Here is a 19,815-nt window from a genome sequence, read left to right on the forward strand (position 1 = left end):
CTACACTGAACTCTTTTGTAGAGACTCTTTTGCTGATAGTCCTAAAATTAACTATGGAGAAGCTTAGTTAAGATTCTCTGTGGAAGAGGGGGTACCACTACATTGTGAGCTTGTGGGCAGATGAAGTGTTATAATTTAAGGAGCCTAACTATATGAGCCAGATGTGATGGCCCAAGCCTGTAAACCCCAGTGACTGGGGAGGCCGAGGCAGGAGGATGGAAAGTTCAAAGTCAGCTTTGGCAACTTGGTGAGGCTCTAAGCAACTTAGTCAGCTCCTGTCTCAGAATAAAAAATAAAAAGGGTTGGGAATGAAACTCAGTGGTAAAATGCCTCTGGGTTCAATCTCCAGTACCCTGCCCCCCACCAAAAAAGAAAAAGCAGCAGCTCAATTGTATTAGATGATTTTAGGCCCCTTTGACAGCCATTTATCACCAGCTTCTGCATCTGCTTTCATGTTTTTATAATGACTGGATAAAGTTTAAAATGTATCATAGGCTCCACAGACTTTGGCCTGTATTAAGTCTTACAGCTCAGAATGAGGCAGAGCCTGAATCCTGCAAGAAATGTACCTGATTTATCAAAAATACCTGGATCCCCTGTTAAGATTTCCCCACTTTTGTGTAGCTCGCCTGCCTGATGATCCTGCCTACTTTCCTGGGACTATAAAAGGCTCACGTAAACATATAAGGAAAGAACCGAGTCACTGGGAACCATGTCCTTGAGGAACTTGCCTTGTTGACCTGAATCTGTGTTGCCTTGGAAGAAGCAGTCAGTTTTCCATCCACAGTACTTTTTGTTTTCACATTCCAATCTATCCACAAAACACCCATGTACCTGTGATATCAAACATCCCATCATAAAACAGGGTTTGTGTGAGAGGATTTTGCCCCACACCAGGCTAATGTATTCTGAGCCTTTAAGGTAGGTGGAGCCATGATGTTGGGTAGGTTAGGAATATTAAGTACACTGTCAACCTTTGATGTCTTAATCCCAGGATGGGTTTGTTAGACCATCGCCCCATAGTAAGCTGAGGAGATAACTTCTCATTTCATGATAACATCATTTTCCTTTAGCTCATTATATTTTTGATAGTTGACTTAACATTATTAATCAATAATTTCAATGTCCAGACTTCTTCAAGAATGGTTTCTGTCAAATTCTTTATTTCTTGTGAATGGGTCATACTTCATCCTTTTGTGGGGGGATGCTAAGGATTTGATCAGGGGGCTTTCCCACTGAGCCACATTCCCAGCCCTTTGGAAACAGTGCCTAAGTTGCTGAGGCTGGTCTTGAACTTGTGATCCTCCTGCATAGGCTGGGATTGTAGGTTTGTGCCACTGCACCCAGCTTCTAATTCCTTAAGGGAGGTAAATCGTACATCAAATGAGTTTTTAAATATGAAGGAAATTTTAAGCGAGGAAGTTTGTTTGCATTAACCAAGACACCTGGTTATTCTTTGAAATAATAAAAAGAGATTCTTTTTTCATTTACAAATTTAGTTTAATTAATAACTCAGCATCAGAAATAAAAATGACTTCGAAAATGAGAATATAGACATGTTTATTGTTTTTCAGTTTATTTCCTTTCTTTACTTATTGGCAGATAATATGTTGATCCATTTTCGTTGCTGAATGTTGTGAAGAAGTTAGAAATTCAGGATGAGTAACTCACACCTTCCTTAAAATACATACAAGTCTCCCTGGTGGCAGCCTAAAGGAGAGTGACTCCCAGTTTCTCCCTGATGTTTATGGATGAGATATAGCACCAGCTTGAGATGAACCAGAGTCCAAAGCTGACCTGCACGCCACCCCAAAAGCACACACATAAACCAAAGGATCAAATAATCCAGGAATTTGGAAACAACCACCTACTTAATAATGAAACAAATCAATGAAATGCATAAAAGTCTAAGGTTCTAAATGGGCCAGTGTGATGAAAGTACCCGGTTACCCGACGGTTGTGAAAAGAAAGGATCACATTTTCCCATTTCCAGTCGAGGGTAGAAAGCTGAAAATCAGAGGAAACAGACTTGCTGATGGGCACCCTCCAGCTCCAGGACACTTTAGCTGCTGTTTGCAATGTTTTTATTTGTCTATAACTCATTTCATGATTATTAAAGATCCAGATATAACAAGAATCCCTGCCTTACTCTCCACGAGCTGTTACCACAGCGGGTCACAGCACACTGCAGCTCAAGCAGAAAAGTGCACCAACATGAGGAAGGACGTAGACTGCAGGTGGCATCCTGAGCCACACAAGCCTGACAGAGACAAGGCCACAGACAAAGCCACACTCAGGGCTTGCTGGGAGGCCCTGTCCACACTGGTACTGGACAGCCGGCAGACGGGCAAACCTCAGGAGGCCACCTGAGAGCTAAGGAGAGATTCTGCAGAGAGAGAAACGGCCTCCTGCCAAGTCTGGCTCCACTAAGGGGCCAAGGAGTGGCCTAAGGCAGGCCTGCTGGGGACCAGAAGGCACCCCGGGTGTCTCTTGCTGACAAGCAAGAGAGCTTACCTAAGGCTGCCTCTGGAGAACCTCTAGGAGCAAGCTCTGGAAAAGGCATGGGAATCTGGAAGCAACCGAGTTCTAAAAGCCTCATTCTACCTAATGGCTCCACCTCCGTCTCTGGCCGAACTGAGCTCCTCATTTTCTCAGGCCCTTCTCTGGGGAACAAGTATGCATCAGAACCCATCAATCAGGCTCTCTATTCCTGAAGAGTGAAGAGCTTCAGAACTTTATTACTGAAGATCTCCCGACTAGTCTGTGTCTTTCCCTGGCTCGTCATCTCCTAACATTTAATTCCACTGAAGAGATGACAGTATCACTTATACTTATGTAGAGCTAATCTTTGGGTAAGTGAGAAAATAAAACACTAAGAGCCCAAATATAGTCTCCTAGGGAGAATCACATATGCAAATTAGATATGAAGAATTCTTTTAAAAAATATCAAACAGCCAGGCACAGTGGTGCACACCTATAATCCCAGCAGCTAGGAAGGCTGAGGCAGGAGGATCATGAGTTCAAAGCCAGCCTTAGCAACTTAGCAAGGCCAAAAGCAATTTAGTGACACCATGTCTCTAAATAAAATACAAAACAGGGTTGGGGATGTGGCTCAATGGTGCCCATTGGTTCAATCCCCAGTAACAAAAAAATAATAATTATCAAACATTTACCAATTTGAGATTCCCCCTCCCCATCAACTTAGATATTTGGGATTTTCATTTCTTCACTTTTCTTCTATCCCTAGATCTTGCTAATTTCAAAGTACTCAAGTAATTTGCTTTACTTAATCAAAGAAACAAACTAATTTGATACTTTATTACATTTAGCTAAGGATTCAGAAATAAAGAGACCTACTTACAAAGCACACTGTCATACACTATCGAAACTCCATTTCAGCCATGTTACCATCCTGGCAAAGACCGAGATGCTTGTATATTCTCTTAACTTATAAAGTTTGTCAAAGTTTCCAGGAAACAAACTATGACTTCAGCTTTTATTGTGTTCTGATGGGATCAATGATTACAAAACCCAGGCATCACAGATCACTCTCCCCATAAAGTGCAGAAGAGAACGCAGTGTAATCCAGCGCACCAGGCACGCTGCCAGGGCCAGAGTAGGGAGGCATCCTCTTGATGCAGTACTGGGCCTGATCTGGGGGCAGCTCTCGACGAAGCTCCTCCGCCAGGATGTACGGCTGGAAAACACACACAAGTGTTTGCAAAGCCAGTCAAAGAAACACTGGAACATAAGCAGTTTCACTACTTTCAATACAACATTTCTTACATTTGTCATCTAAATTTCTTAACAGGTAAAGGTATAGTTGGGTTACATTATACACTGATGAGAATGCAGGGCTATTTCACATGGTGGAATTGGTATTAAAAACAAAAATGTATATATATGTGCTTTTAGAAAATGGAGTCATTTTCCCACTCAGTATATTTTTACTTAAAAACTGAAAATATATTGCCACTGGAGAAAACGTCTCCACAATATGATATTGACACATTTAATGATGGGGCTCCTTTTTAAAATGTCAAATATCCATGGAGAAATAGGACAAATTCTGGTAAAGACGACTGACAAGTAAGATAATATCATAGTATGACTTATTTTTTTTTTAACTTTTATTTTTTAGTTTTCGGTGGACACAATATCTTTATTTTATTTTTATATGGTGCTGAGGATCGAACCCAGTGCCCCGTGCAAGCCATGTGAGCGCGCTACCCTTGAGCCACATCCCCAGCCCTTATAACAGGAGCTTCCCTGGGGGTTGGTCACACATGGTTTACTACTTCCTAAATCCTTTGCACTCTCCCTCCGCATGCTTTAAACAAACTTCTTATTTTTGAGATAGCTGATCCTGTCTGATTTTTATGGTAATAAACATGGCTGTACTGATGTGTTTTAATATCTTAACTTTCTTGCAGGACTCTTTTTCCCCTCTCAACCAGATCAGAGAGTAAAATAATCCTATCCCAGACTGAATTTATGTATCCTAAGAAATTTTTATTGTTTGAGGGGTGGTATTTAAAAGCTCTGAACATTCAGTTAAATTCTTGCTTAGTTTTAGGCATGTGTCATGAGAGTCTTGCCCAAAAGTCTTGCAACTTTTCTCTGGGGGATGGGCATGAAGTCAGGGTCCCTGGCCCTTAGTGGAAGAGCTTAACAGTTCTGTAATACCTGAACTACAATAGTTTCTTCTTTCTGAATCACACCTATTAAACCAGAATGCACAATGGGGTTGAACCATTAACCATAAACCTTAACATACACATACATCTACCAAATGCACACTACTGCTCCCATAACACTAGCATGAGGCCTGAGCACAAATGACAGGCAGGGAAGATCTGTGTTTCCTCTGAGGTCACCTCTGTGCTGCTTTCCACATTCAGTGCTAATATACCAGGGGTACTGGTATTAGAATGTTAAAATGAAAGGAAATCCATCAATACAGACCTTATCAGAAGCCAGAATTCTGAAGGAGGCAATGACCTGCTCAGCAGTGTCTGTATCAGCTGTCTCTCTAGTCATGAAGTCAATGAAGGACTGGAAGGTGACAGTGCCTTGTCCATTGGGATCAACCAGGGTCATAATTCGGGCAAATTCAGCTTCACCCTGAGGCCAAGGGCAAAGAGGTAATAAATTCCTTTGTGTTTGAAACCTTAATCTGCAATTCCTTTCAGTCTCTGGAAGGGATTCCCTTTAGGGTGACCGAGGTTTATTGTCATCAAATACATAAAGGTTGCTGTAGCACCAAGCTAGAATGTCAATGCCCTTCCTCTCTGTGACCCATTTGCATTCCTCGGTCATAATACAAATGTCAAAGAGTAACTTGGAGCAGATTGATTCTTTTTTCAGGTTACAAGAAAGAAGAGATGTTGCTAAACAGGAAGGCAGTTCAGAGATGGTGCTCGTGATCTTATTTTAAACTTTGGGAGGGAAGCAAAGCAAGTCATGTTTAAAATATGTATTAATGGGCAACACAGAAGTATGAGTATATTGGAACCATTACAACTCCAATACACTCATACTTTAAAAATTTTTTTTGATATTTAGGACTGAACCCAGGGGCACTTTAACACTGAGCTACATCCCCAGCGCCCCCACATCTTTTTTTCAAAGATGCAGTCTGAGTTGCTAAGGCTGTCCTGGAACTTGCAATCCTCCTCTGCTTAGCCCCCCAGCCAGCTGTAATTACAGGTGTGTGCCACCACGCTCAACTAGGATGCAAATTATATCAATAACCCTGTTAAAAATCATAAAGGAAGCCCAGACTCTTGATTTCTTCATTAGGAAAAAAAATCTGACCAATTTCTGGAAAAAATGTGTGTGTTTGACTCTGTAAAATTATTTTTACATAGCAACAGGGAAACCTTAAAAAATATTCTTCTGTGTAATGAAAATTAACAACCCTAAATGTTCTACCTTACATTTAAGTGTGTCATTTTCTATAATATAAACTCAAACTCAATAAAATCAGATCTTAGCACAATTTCAACTTCTGTCTTACCAAGTCATAACCCATGGAAATGAGGCAGGCTCTGAAGTCCTCATGGTCCATCAAGCCATTCTTCCTCTGTTGGCAAAAGCAAGGAACAGTAAAGTGGGAATTAGAAGTGATATGAGCAGCTCTGCTCGGCCAAGTGAGCAAAATCAAGTAAGGGAAGGGCCACTTTGAACTCTGCCAAGATCACAATGGTCATCACTGACTTAAAGGAAAGATGGATCTGACAACACAAGGATGTTATCAATAATTATTTAAAAGGAATGGGGGCTGAGTGGCAATAAAAACTAGACAAAAATGAGACCACAGGGTTAAGAAGGTAGCAAAGGAACTGGATGGGAGCTCAGTGCTTCCCCCTACTGATGACAGAACACTGCAAATGTTCTGAGACATGCTCTCAATGGCCCTGGTGAGTCATCAGTTGTAAAATTTTCCCAAGATGAGAGCGTTTTTCTGAACTGAAACAACTGGAAAGTCAATAGGCCCTTGGGCCAGGATGCAGTAGCTATTCCATGTTGCAAATTCGGCTTCTGAAAATTCAATGAGGGTGTGCAGGAAGCAGTGTGCAATACTGTCCCTCATGACAATAGTTTTCCCAGCTGAGGAAGGCCAGTCACAAGGGTGAACCCAGTGCATCAGAAATGGGGGTCAATGCAAAGCCCTGGATGTGATGAGAAGCGCACAGCTGCACTGGAGATGTGTTTCAGGGTTCTGGGGGTGAGGCAGCTAACATGAAGCATCAGCATCAAGTAAAGACATCACCTTTACTGGCCAAACCACTTATTCAATCGGGTATTTTCTGGTGCTTCTGTCCACCAAGGAAGCAGTCAGTCCCCAAAACTAATGTCAGGTCCTCTTCCTTCCAAGAACAGAAAGTCACAGGCCTGTTCTTAGGCCTACATGCCTGGCCCCCCACTGCCCGACCTGCTCAGGACTGCCCTGCAGCCCTCCTCACTGACATGTCCTCCACCAATGTCTCTGCCTCTCCTCCTCTGGCTCTTGCATCTCCTTGAAACACAACACTTCCCTAAGATCAGCCTTTCTCTTTTCTTCCTCCCTGAACTATATCTTGACAGAGATGACTGTTTCATGGTGACTCATAACCTTCAGTTCTGAACCCTAGAACTGGATTTCTCCTGCCCAGGGGACCTCACTGCTGCAAAGGCTCAGGAGCACCCCTTTCTCCATGTCCTCAGACTAAATTTCCATGTTGTTTAACCTTTTCCCCCTCCCTCAGGCCCAAATCCCATCAAGTTCTGTCAGACATCTGTTTCCTCCTCAGACCTGCCCTTGTCTTCATCTTTACCTCCTATCTGTCCACCCAGGAGCTCCTGTTTCCCTTCCTTCCTGTTGCCCTCTGCTTGCTTTCTCTCCCACCCTCACTTCAGCCTGTCTTACATCTGAGAGGTGCGGTCAGGCAGTTTCTCTGAAGCACAGATCTGGTCAGGTCACACCTGTGCTCTACAACCTTCAATGGCTCTCTTCCATCTAGGGAAGAATCCCTCCATGCACATTCTCTGCGCCTCAACATTCCCAGATTATTGTTACTTGAGAAGATGAAGCAAAATGCACTGTATCCCTGACAGCTCTCCCACACTCCAAACTCTGCTTCCTTATTTCTAAGACATGACCTCCTTAGTGTTAACACAGCCAAACCTTTAAACTTGGCAAATTCTACAAGGCTCTCCTTTGGACTTTTTGTTGTAAAAGACTGTCTTATTACCTTGGATTTAAATCAATGTGCAACCCAAATGAGCAAGAAATGTCCTTCAGCAAGCCCAGCAGATCTGAGCAGGGATGATGGTAAAATTCTCCCCTCCATGGAGAAAAATGACTTGGACTTCAATGATTGAAATCAGATCAGAGTTGAAGAACGGTTCTGAACTAGAAAGTGGTGCTCAAGCCCAACAAATGTCATCCTCCATCTCTGCACAGAATTCTTTACTTGTGCCTTTCAGCTCCCTTATCAGAAATCCAGTGTCTGTACTCTTCCTAGGCCCAGCTTAGGCTGGCCTGGCCAGCAGACATTTAAAAAACCATTTACTGGAATTTGCAAACCATCAATAGGGCCCAATACAAAGTAATAGGATGTTCTTTTTTAAGCTACCCTTAGCAATTGGAATGTGGCCTTATGTTTAACTACATAATTAGTAAAGGGAATTTTCTCATAATTTTACTCAATGTTATTAAAATAAAGATACTAGATAATATTTTACAAGCAGTACGTAACTTTTCATATACTTTACTGTGAATGTTATCACCATTTTGTGGGTCCATTTTTCTTATCGTGAGTCAATTTTGTTAATCAATCATTAGATGTTTTACGTAGTTACTAGGAAAAGTACATCAGAGTTTTGCAACCAAATCTTTACAAAATGACTAAAATACAACAACCACACCTTGTTAAGGACATACTTTCAGTAAGAACAAATGGGACTCTGATATCCACTACAAATGCATTCATTGACAGCTGCAAGACATGGTTCACAGCCTGCACCTCAGGTCACGGGAGCAACGTCAGCTGTGCATACCTTCTTTTGGTGGCTACTTTCCTGTGGCATTACTCAACCAGTTTCCCTGTAAACTTTTTGGGGTGTTAAGACTTAAGGTAATAGCATGCATATTATTTCAGACTCATTGTTTGGTGTCCACAGAACTGCCTTTCAAATAAGCAGAGTGCAGTACCCTGTCGAAGTGGTTGAAGGAGGCTCTGAACTCATTCATCTGCTCCTGGGTGATGCCCTTCGCATCCCTCGTCAGGATCTGGGTCTCCACCTCGTTGATGGTTCTGGCAATGGTGGTCAGCAGCAGCTCCCATCCAACACGGATGTGCTACCAAGGGAAAAAGGCAATGATAAATTCTCAGTTTTTCTAGCAATATCAACCTTGCCTCTTCGTTTTCACAACAGGAGAGCTGACCCAAAAGGAGGGCCTGCTATAGACATTCCTATACTTTTTAAATTTTTTTATTTGTTTTAATTAGTTACACATGGCAGTACAATGATCTTGACATATCATACATTTGAATCAGATAGGGTATAACTTCTCATTTTTCTGAGTGTACAGGTTGCAGAATCACATTGGTCATGCAGTCACGTATATACATACAGCAATACAAGTGTCTATTTTATTCTGCTGCCCTTCCTATCCCCCCTTCCCCTCCCCTCCGCTCCCATCACTTCTCTCTACCCAATCTAATGTGACACACTTTTTTTTCCCCTCACATCATCATACATGTATTCTGTATAACGATGAGGGTCTCCTTCCATCTTCCGTGCAGTTCCCCTTCTCCCTCCCTTTCCCTCCCATCTCTCTTCTCTATTTAGTGGTAATCTTCTTCTCATGTTCTTCCTCCCTACCCCATTTTGAGTCACCCCCCTTATATCAGAGAAGACATTCGGCATTTGTTTTTTAGAGATTGGCTAACTTCACTTAGCATAATCTGCTCTAATGCCATCCATTTCCCTGCAAATGCCATGATCTTGTTATTTTTTAGTGCTGAGTAATATTCCATTGTGTATAAATGCCACATTTTTTTTTTTATCCATTCATCCACTGAAGGGCATCTAGGTTGGTTCCACAGTCTAGCTATTGTGAATTGTGCTGCTATAACCATTGATGTGGCTATGTCCCTGTACTATGCTGTTTTTAGGTCTTTTGGGTATAGTCCGAGAAGGGGAATAACTGGGTCAAATGGTGGTTCCATTCCCAGCTTTCCAAGGAATCTCCATACTGCTTTCCAAATTGGCTGCACCAATTTGCAGTCTCACCAGCAATGTATGAGTGTACCTTTTTCCCTGCATCCTCACCAGCACTTGTTGTTGAGGACTTCATAATGGCGGTCATTCTTACTGGAGTGAGATGGTATCTTAGAGTAGTTTTAATTTGCATTTCTCTGATTGCTAAAGATAGTGAGCATTTTTTCATGTATTTGTTGATTGAATGTATACCCTCTTCTGAGAAGTGTCTGCTCAGGTCCTTGGCCCATTTGTTGATTGGGTTATTTTATTTTTTTTGCTGATGATATGATCCTATACCTAGCAGACCCAAAAGGTTCTACCAAGAAACTTCTAGAACTAGTAAATGAATTCAGCAAAGTGGCAGGATATAAAATCAATACCCATAAATCAAAGGCATTCCTGTATATCAGTGACAAATCCTCTGAAATGGAAATGAGGAAAACTACCCCATTCACAATATCCTCAAAAAAAAAAAAATACTTGGGAATCAACTTAACAAAAGAGGTGAAAGATCTATACAATGAAAACTACAGAACCCTAAAGAGAGAGAGAAGAAGACCTTAGAAGATGGAAAGATATACCTTGCTCATGGATAGGCAAAATTAATATTATTAAAATGGCCATATTACCAAAAGCACTTTACAGATTCAATGTGATTCCTATCAAAATCCCAAGGGCATTCCTTGCAGAAATAAAAAAAGCAATCAAGAAATTCATCTGGAAAAATAAGAGACCCAGAATAGCTAAAGCAATTCTAAGCAGGAAGAGTGAAACAGGTGGTATCGTTATACCAGATTTTAAACTATACTACAGAGCAATAGTAACAAAAACAGCATGGTCCTGGCACCAAAACAGGCTGGTAGACCAATGGTACAGAATAGAGGACACAGAGACCAACCCACAAAATTACAACTACCTTATGTTAGACAAAGGTGATAAAAGCATTCAATGGAGAAAGGATAGCATCTTCAACAAATGGTGCTGGGAAAACTGGAAATCCATAGGCAACAAAATGAAATTGAATCCCTTTCTCTCACCATGCACAAAAGTTAACTCAAAATGGATCAAGGAGCTAGGAATCAAACCAGAGACTCTGCGTCTAATAGAAGAAAAAGTTGGCCCTAATCTCCATCACGTGGGGTCAGGCCCCAAATTCCTTAATAAGACACCTATAGCACAAGAGTTAAAACCAAGAATCAACATATGGGATGAATTCAAACTAAAAAGTTTTTTCTCAGCAAGAGAAATAATATGTGAAGTGAATAGGGAGCCTACATCCTGGGAACAAATTTTTTACCCCTCACACATCAGATAGAGCTCTAATCTCTAGGGTATACAAAGAACTAAAAAAGTTAAACAACAACAAAAAAAAAACAAATAACCCAATTGACATTCCTATACTTTAGAAAAAATTCTGCCCTAGTCTATAGTGGGAAGTACTCAGAAGTGAGATCAGGGTTTCACCATTCACAGACCACTCTTCCGTGAATGTTCTGAAAACGTGAAGCACGTCCGAGTCTTTGCTGTTCTCCTTAGGTTGGGGGTTTAAAGGCCAAAAACTGAGAAAGGGCTTCATCGTTATTTTTAATGATACAATAAATATCTATCAGTGACAACTGGAACTCTGTGGATTAGACTGACAGTGAATAGCCTATTTGTCATTGAAGCTATCTTTCCATTTATCAAGAAGCAGGATGAGCCCTGAGTTATACCTGCTGGCTCCCAGGGAGACCAAATTGGGCCAAATTGTAGATGTGGCAGTAGTCTAATTTCTGGTACTCTCCCCAAAGAGGCATAATGACTTCATTGTGTTGAGTAATAATGCTGTTAACTATGAACTCACACTTGATGTAGTGCACAGAGTCTTTTCATACAGCAACTAGAAAGGCTTACCACCCTCTGATGTTCACACTTGGAGAATTCAGCAGGAACAAAGCACAGAAGTGAACCCAGAGCACACCAGCCACTGAGAGCAGCAAGAGTAGCCCACTGCCTGGTGCTTACCTCCATTGTGTAGTTGGTGTGCTTGTTGTCAAAGACCAAGGCCTCTTGGATGAGCTGGTGGTCTCCTTCCAGCTTGTCTATGTTGTTCTTGTAGTTGATGATATTGTGCTCATACTGCTTCAGCTGGTTCATCTGGTCTTCCAGTGCCCCTGTGATCTGGATGGAGCTCCGGGCAATCTCCTAGGGAAGACACGTGGGCAAGACAGGGAGAGGTGAGCAGAGCTAGGAAGTAGTGCTGTGAGAGTCATCGGTCATGACTGCACAAGATGCCACACCATATCAGGCAGCAGCCCAAGTCACTTGATGTCCCCAGACACAGTGGGAGAGGGACAGGGTCACAGGATAGAACAAAGTCTGGTTCTGGTCTACCTGGAGAATGGGAAAAGGTCTCCCAGAATCTATATGGAACAGCAAAGGCAGGAAGACGTGAGCCCTGACCATCATCTTGCACTGGGAGCAAAACTTCCTGGGCCAGTAACCTGGTTCTTTGGTGGGGGGTGGGGGGGGAGCCAACTGCCTGGGGAAAGCTACCATGCAGATGGCGACACCCTCCAGCACGAGAATTTCTTACAGTTTTAGATATTCTTTCCTTTGGGAAAAAGTTAACATTTTATCACCAAAAGAGAGATAGAGAAATGTCTCCTGGCTGCTCTTGGTGATGAAATGAACCCAGACCTCAACACCATTCACAGACCACTCTTCCGTGAATGTTCTGAAAACGTGAAGCACGTCTGAGTCTTTGCTGTTCTCCTTAGGTTGGGGGTTTAAAGGCCAAAAACTGAGAAAGGGCTTCATCGTTATTTTTAATGACACAATAAATATCTATCAGTGAGAATGTCCTTGCCCCCTTCATTGGGCACCCACCAAGCTCCCACGTGTGCCAGTCACCCAGAGTCCACAACAGCCCCAGGGCTGGAAAGATACAGCCCCATATAAAAACAGAATGAATGGGGCAACCAGAATCCACAGCCAGGAGGCACCACTCTGTCACTAAGGGACTGGCTGCCAGGCCTATGGACAGCCGGAGAAGGGTGTGACCTACCTCCATCTTGTTCTGGATCCAGGGACCAATGGCATTGGCCTGGGCAGCAAATTGGCGCCTCAGGCGCTCATTAGCATGCTGGCGAGCCAGCTCCTCTTGCAGGGATTGATCTCTGATGGGCACCAGCTGCTTCACCTGTCAGGGCCCAAGGACAAGGGGTGAATAGCCAGCTCTGGTCTCCTAGGAATGGCCACAGGATAGCAGTCCAAGGAGTTGGTGGGAGTGGAGAGAGAGAGAAGGCGGGGAAGATAGAAGAGGAGGAAAGGGGAAGTGGGGTAAGGGTGAAGAGAGGGAAGAGAAGTGGGATAGGGGTGAGGAGAGGGAGTGGAAGTGGGGTAGGGGACAAGAGAGGGAGGAGAAGTGGGGTAGGGGACAAGAGGAAGGGGAGTGAGGTGGGGGACATGAGAGGGAGGGGAAGTGGGGCAGGAGTGAGGAGAGGGAGGGGAAGTGGGGTGGGAGGAGGAGAGGGAGGGGAAGTAGAGTAAGGGAGAGGAGGGGGAGAAGTGGGAGTCCCTCCTGTGGGGGGACTAGCTGTGACTGCACCTGGTGCCACCAAGGCTTGTAGAGTACAGGGTGTGTAAGAGCCTCTATCAGGCACACCACCATCCCTCCTCCCAGGAGAGCTCCTCCTGTGGCACCCATGCCACAGAGCCAGGTCTACAATGTAGCAGATTTGTGAACTTGGATGAGGGGGTAACTGCTATCTTTATTTTCATTCTCTCTGATTCAAAGTTAGCAATTTTTTCCATTACGCAGGTGTGCAGCAAATCCACAGCATGCCTTGCCATCCCTGAGACATCACAGCAGAAATCCCAGAGGTTCAGGCACCAGCTACTGCTGCCTCTGATAAATCATGTGCTCTCAGCTCTACTCCAAGATCATCAGCAGATATGAGGTCTTGATTTTAACGTATTAGTAAAGAGGCACGTGCATTACTATATCCCAACTTCAAAAATATTTTAATAACTATATCTCAGTGTAATTCACTTCCTTCATAGTCCTACATATTCTATGAATGTGTAAACATCATCATCTAGGTATCCTCAGGCTCCCCAGACTGCTGAAGCTCTCCATGACCCATGTGATCACAGAAGCCCTGCTTGGCCAAGGTCTACTTCCAGAGAAGAGTGGCACCTGGCCTGCACACTTGTGAGTCACTTTTTAAGGCTATGCCTCAGTGCTCTCTGAAAAGGCAGGAAAACTACTGCAGAAATCTTTTTTTGTGTCATCTACAAAACTGCTGTTGAAGGCAATATTTGCCAGAGTCCCTTTTATGAAAATTCATATGGCCAACTGCCCTATAAATTACTGAGGGGAAAAAAGTACATCTCACTTTAAGAAATTATATACATCCTTTTGTTGTTGTTAAAGGGAACTACTCAGCTCAGTTTCCCTTTTCTCTTTTCTTGGCCAGAAGACCAGAACTAACTTCAAAGCTCTTATGCAGACAACTGGGGATGTGGTTCAGTGGTCGAGTGCTTGCCTAGTATACAGTAGGCCCTGGGTTTTATCTCCAGTGCAGTGGATGGGGGTGGGGAACACACACAATAAAAACCTCTCATGCAATGACTATCTCTGACATGAATACTGGCCTCCTTTCCATGCCGTTTCTGTCCCCTCTTTGGCACTGCTTGTAACTAACCCTTGCTTCTCTTTAAAATGAGACCAAAAGGCCAGGCACAGTGCTGTACATGTGTGATCCCATCAACTTAGGAAGCTGAGGCAGGAGGACTGCAAGTTCAAGGCTAGCCTCAGCAACTCAGGGGACCCTGTCTCAAAATAAAAAAAATAAAAAGGGCTGGAGATGTCACTCAGTGATAAAGCATCCCTGGGTTCAATCCCCAGTACAAAAAGAAAAAGAAACAAAAGGACTCAAAATGAGCCCACTTTGACTATAAACTTGTGAATAGTTTCTCCAAACTCAAAGAGCAACAAAAGTTAGTAGCAATATTTTGTCCCTCAAATGTATTTTTGTAAGTGACTTTTTAAAAAAAATATTTTCGTTGCAGATGAACACAATACCTTTATTTTGTTTATTTGGTTTTCTGAATGTAGTGCTAGGGATCAAACCCAGTGTCTAACGTGTGCTAAGCAAGCACTCTACCACTGAGCCACAAACCCCAGCCCTCTAAGTGATTCTTTTAAATTTAAAACTCACACATTTGGTATATAATTCAGTCTAAAAATTCTATAATGAAATACTATGGGCAAGCTGATTTCCCCAAATTCAGCTGGCATTTTAGGAACCCTTTCCCTAATAGCATTAGTATCACAATCTACTAATTTTGCCAAAATCTATAAGATTTTCCTTACATAAAGTAATCTCAACTTTCTTTTCCAAGAACCACAAAGGCTACCAACTGGCATTCAGAGTGTGAAATTATGGGACGAAGGAAAATCCAGCCTATGAGGCCAGATGGCAGTCACCCTAGTGCCCCAGGTGCTCCCCTCTCCCCTCAACCCCAGCTTCAAGATGCCGCCTACCTTGTCCCACTTGGTGCGGATCTCATCCATGGTGACGGTGCTGTATGGGTTGCTTGAGCTGATCCTGATGTTGTAGCTCTGAATCACCTTCTCTACCTCGTTCTGGATGGCCATGATGGACTGCCGCTCCCCATCTGCCTCGGGCAGCGTAGCCTTGAATTGCTCATGGGCAGTGATCAAACTCTGCACCAGGGAACAAGGGAGAAAACCCAGATTACCCTCAGTTTCACAGGCTTCGATGTTCACATACAGGAGTGTCTGTATGTTACCTGCAGGCACCTCTGGAGAAAAACAAAGCCTGCATGTTTTACAAAAGCTCTGCCTAGAAAAAACAATTCTTTTCTTCTTCAAAAAAATCACCTTTGCCTTCATTATGTCTGGGCCCTGCTACTGTTGAGGTCTTACTGTCTGCTGAAAAAGAGAACTTAGCTGCCCTTTCTAGCAACAGCTGTTCTTCTCAGCCCTGTACTCATCACTTGCTACCTCATTTATAACTAAAGACAACAGCAGAACATCTGCTCCTCAAAAAGAGAAGCCCTCAGAACCCAGCTCTTCCCCAGAAAGCTCCATACAACCTCCACAAATCAAACACGTTCCTTGATGATAATGTGTCAGATGAGAGACTGTGAGTCCCATGGTCCACATCCTTGCTGCCTGTGGCCCAGGATGAACCTACTGCATATTTTAGTCCTGCAGCACATCAGCTGCCAACAGGCTCTTACTAAACAGTGTGACGCCTTAGGCAGAAGTAGCAGTCTTGCCTACTCCAAAGAAAGACAAAAGATTTTAGCGATTTACCTCTGCTTTGCAATGTGCATAGAAACACCAACAAAGTCCCTTTCAGATGCTGCAACATTCAAAGAAAACACCTGCTCCTTGACTCCCAATGAGACCTCATCCGCGTAAGCCCTCAGAGGCTGAAAATACCCTAAACTGAAAACACATTTAGCACACTAACCCACCTGCCATCATCACCTAGCCCACCACACGTTGTAGAGGGTCTGTGGTTTCCTCTTGTGATGGCGGGCAGACCAGGAACTGGCCCTGCCCAGTATCACAAGAGGACACTCTGCCTATCACCAGTCCAGGAAAAGTGGGAAAGTCACCATGTAAAGCCTGGCTTCTATAGAACGTAGGTCACTTCTGCACTGTCATAAAGCTGAAAGACCCTACACTGAGCCATCTGAAGTCAGGGGCCGAGTGAAACTCCCCTGATACTGGGGGACCACTCTTCTAGCCTGCTCCTTGGCAGCGAGGTGGGAGTGCAAACCCGACCTTCTATATTTCCATTCTGCTGATGACATTCCTATTTTACAGAAAAAGATTTACAAAAGTATTCTTTTTATATTCTATTATGTTAAATTCACTGTATGATGGTCTCTAAATAAATTGGAACCTGGCTGTTTGAAAGTAGTTTCCTCCCTACCATCATCACTTAGAAGACTTATTTACAACTTTGAAGCTCCAGAAGACTATGTGGACTGGAGGGAGGAAGAAGGTGCTGGTTTGGGATTTCTTATGTTTTATGATCTGGCAAAACTCTGTAGGTCTAAACAAATGGCAATAATATACACATTTGTAAAGTAGTTAACTCAGCAGTCAGTAGACTCATAGCTTCCCATGAGCAACTCTAAGAGCAGAGATGTCCAAGTTGCTCAAGGATTCAGCATTTTTTTTTAAAAAGGCAACCCCTCTGAGATGCATCCAACATTACCTGATGACAACTGGTTGCAGCAAAAAGGCAAACAAACTAAGGTTCAAAGGGCAACTTATTTGGGCTTTCCAGCACATGCTTTTTATTTAAAAAAAGTAATATATATATATATAAAATTATACATATATGAATAAATAACAGGGCTGGGTGCAGCCCACTGCTAAAGCACATGCTGGCATGTGTGAAACCCTGAGTTCAATCTCTAGAGCCAAAAATAAATAGATAAACAGATGACTCAGTAAATAAATAAGACCACCTCTAATGCAGGCAGAGTCGAGTCTGGCTACCTGTATCTCCTCGATGCTGTGCACAATAAACATGTCTTGCAGGTCTTCCATAGCACCCTCCATCCAGTTGTTGAAAGGAGCAGCCCTCTTGGCGAACTCCAGGTGTAGCTGATCAATTGTTTCCAGCAATTTCTCTGTTCTCTGAAGATCAGTTAAATAGAAGGGAGTGTTAGATTAAATTGAAAAAAAAAATCCTGATGTACAGAGAAATGTAAACACATATCCCAAAACAATAAAGTGTTAGCTGACACTTAGCATATGTCTATAAAAGGTTAACCAAGGCTCAAATGATTAGGCTGAGCCCCACGGGCCTTGCGAAGGATTTAATGACACCCAGAGCAGTCTTGGTTTTAAAGCGCCTGAAGTACTCTGCTAGATATTAGATTCTGGAAAACTGAGAATCCATATACAGTATTCCTAACTTGCTTTCAGCTAAAGCAGGTCTTGGTAAATTAGAGGCTTGATTCTCCAACTGTGGGGTAGCAGGAAACTCAAGACACCTTCTGCATTATGTCGTCTACAAGGTACAAGAAAGCTATGTGACTCTCTCAAAGTCACCTACAGAGGGAGGAGAGAAGGAACTAGCTTGGCGATCTCCTTATTTGGAATACAATGCTCACCTCTGTGGGTTTATGAGAGCACGAGGCTTCCAGCATCAGAGAGAGATGGTGTGCTGTTCTCCACAGCAGAGCTGACGGGGAGCAGACAGAGAGCATGCTGTACCTGGGGGTCTCCCACTGTCAGATTCACCTTCTCTCCTACTCTAAAATGTTCGCACTGTGTCTGTTGTGCTTGGTCCTTCCTCCCCCTATTTTCTATGCAAATGTGTAACAGCCAGCTGGCACTTGGAAGCTTGAGTCCACACATTTATATTTCATTAGAGTCAAGGGGAAAAGCTTGGGACCTGGAAACGGCCTCTTTCCCTCAGGTCCCAGGAGTCCTTTCATGGTAAAAGACTATTAGGTACCCTTAAACCCACTATCTACTATCTTCTAGATGCACTCTGATTCTGTGTCTCATCAATTTTTCCTTGAATATCCATTACCACTTTCCCTCTGCACATCTCAAATTGGGTTCTTCCTGATTTCCTGACTGTCAATTTACACATACAGAAGGACTTTTGGAAATTTACTATAATTACTACTTGAGACCAAGTGGGCTTATACCATCATCCCTATACTTCTTAAAAACTTCAAAAGAACACACAGTGCTACCAACCTCCCATGTTCCTATCTCCCACTTTGTGTATTCCCTTCAGAGGCTCCATTCACCAAATGATCTGTTTAGATTTAAATACACAAGGCCACAGAGACGCAGAGAATACCAGCGACTTAATTAAAGAGCCTCCATTAAAAGACTTCATGTCTACAGGTGCTTTTAAGACTTCACCTCCAAGGCCTCTCTCCTCTTCTGAGTGAGGGTCCCCAATCTGTCCCACTGGTCACAAATTTTCTGGCAACGATCATTGACATTCACAGCATCATGATAATCCAGTTCACTAGGAAGAGTGAAAATAAAGATTAGTTTTCCCAGTTGATATGAGGGGAAATGGGGCTCAAAACAGACAAGGACGTTTTAAATAAAAAGATCTGGCAAGAGAATTGACAGGGCATTTCAGGGTTTTATTGACTATCCTCATTAGTCTTAGAAAAATTATAAGAATTAGTAAAACTTTTATGTCGGTCAACAAATTTCTAAACTGAAAGAACGCTGTCCCCTTAATGCCTCTGGTTAGCCTTCTCCCTCCTTGTTCTCTCTGAGACCCTCTGGAAGCATGATTTTTAAATGGAAACTGTAAGTGAAGCCAACTCTCTGCCCTGAGGACAGTCCTGCAGGCCACTGCAGCCACAGTGACCATAACATCGCAGTGAGTCAAAGGGGAGGGAGGTGTGGGCTTGCACTGGGTGTCTTTAGTTCCTCTGGAAGGGCACAAACTCACTACCAAGTATAGCATCCTGTACTGGAGAGTACTGTGACTTTATCTAGCACACAGGGACTTCTAAAAGAGGGCAGGACAGAGCCCTTCCGCATAGGGACCACAAGGTTCTTGCCACTAATCCAACAAGCCAGAACAAAATGATTTCTTGCTAAATGCTAACCATTCCTGGCCAGATCCACCCATGGACCCCTTATGGGGATCACTGTGAGGTGAAGAACTTTCTGAAAAAAGGCTTGACTAGAAAGAAGGTCAACCTCACGTCTCCAGGAATAGGAAGTTTCGATCTTCTACAAAACCTAATCAGCCATTAATTAAGATAAAAGCAAGAATCATGGAAATGTAAAGACATTCAGGAGGCTTCCTCAAGAGAACAGGAAGAGACAGCTTTGCGAAGCCCCCCTTTCCTTGCCCCATCCATTTCCGTCAGGCTTAAGTCTTATTTTTTTTTTGACCTTATATGAAGGCAGTAGTTGTTCATTGCTGTTTTTCCTGCTCACTCAACCTACTGTTTCTGCTACTGAGCGGAAGAGATGCCTGTGCTTGCTATCTCAAGGTTCTTCAGTGTTCACCTGACTGTTCCTCTGGTAGACAG

The 19,815-nt window shown here is 43.1% G+C and overlaps 1 protein-coding gene across 1 annotated transcript in view; it reads right to left on the reverse strand.

The window, feature by feature from the left end:
- Positions 1-3,304: 3,304 nt before the first annotated feature.
- The window catches only part of Actn2 (actinin alpha 2), a 62,141-nt gene continuing 45,630 nt past the window's right edge, over positions 3,305-19,815 (reverse strand). Inside the window, exons 13-21 of the mRNA XM_046432007.2 lie at positions 18,674-18,782; positions 17,285-17,425; positions 15,284-15,466; positions 12,800-12,934; positions 11,758-11,937; positions 8,699-8,845; positions 6,020-6,085; positions 4,966-5,124; positions 3,305-3,697 (exon numbers count right to left, since the gene is read on the reverse strand). Of these exons, the coding sequence (XP_046287963.1) occupies positions 3,539-3,697; positions 4,966-5,124; positions 6,020-6,085; positions 8,699-8,845; positions 11,758-11,937; positions 12,800-12,934; positions 15,284-15,466; positions 17,285-17,425; positions 18,674-18,782 (1,279 nt within the window). The 3' untranslated portion in view covers positions 3,305-3,538. The remainder of the gene's footprint in view (positions 3,698-4,965; positions 5,125-6,019; positions 6,086-8,698; positions 8,846-11,757; positions 11,938-12,799; positions 12,935-15,283; positions 15,467-17,284; positions 17,426-18,673; positions 18,783-19,815) is intronic.

Source organism: Marmota monax, unplaced genomic scaffold (assembly GCF_021218885.2).
Source record: "Marmota monax isolate L192 unplaced genomic scaffold, Marmota_monax_Labrador192_F-V1.1 WCK01_AAM20220418_F8-fsc00071, whole genome shotgun sequence".
Classification (NCBI taxonomy): domain Eukaryota; kingdom Metazoa; phylum Chordata; class Mammalia; order Rodentia; family Sciuridae; genus Marmota; species Marmota monax.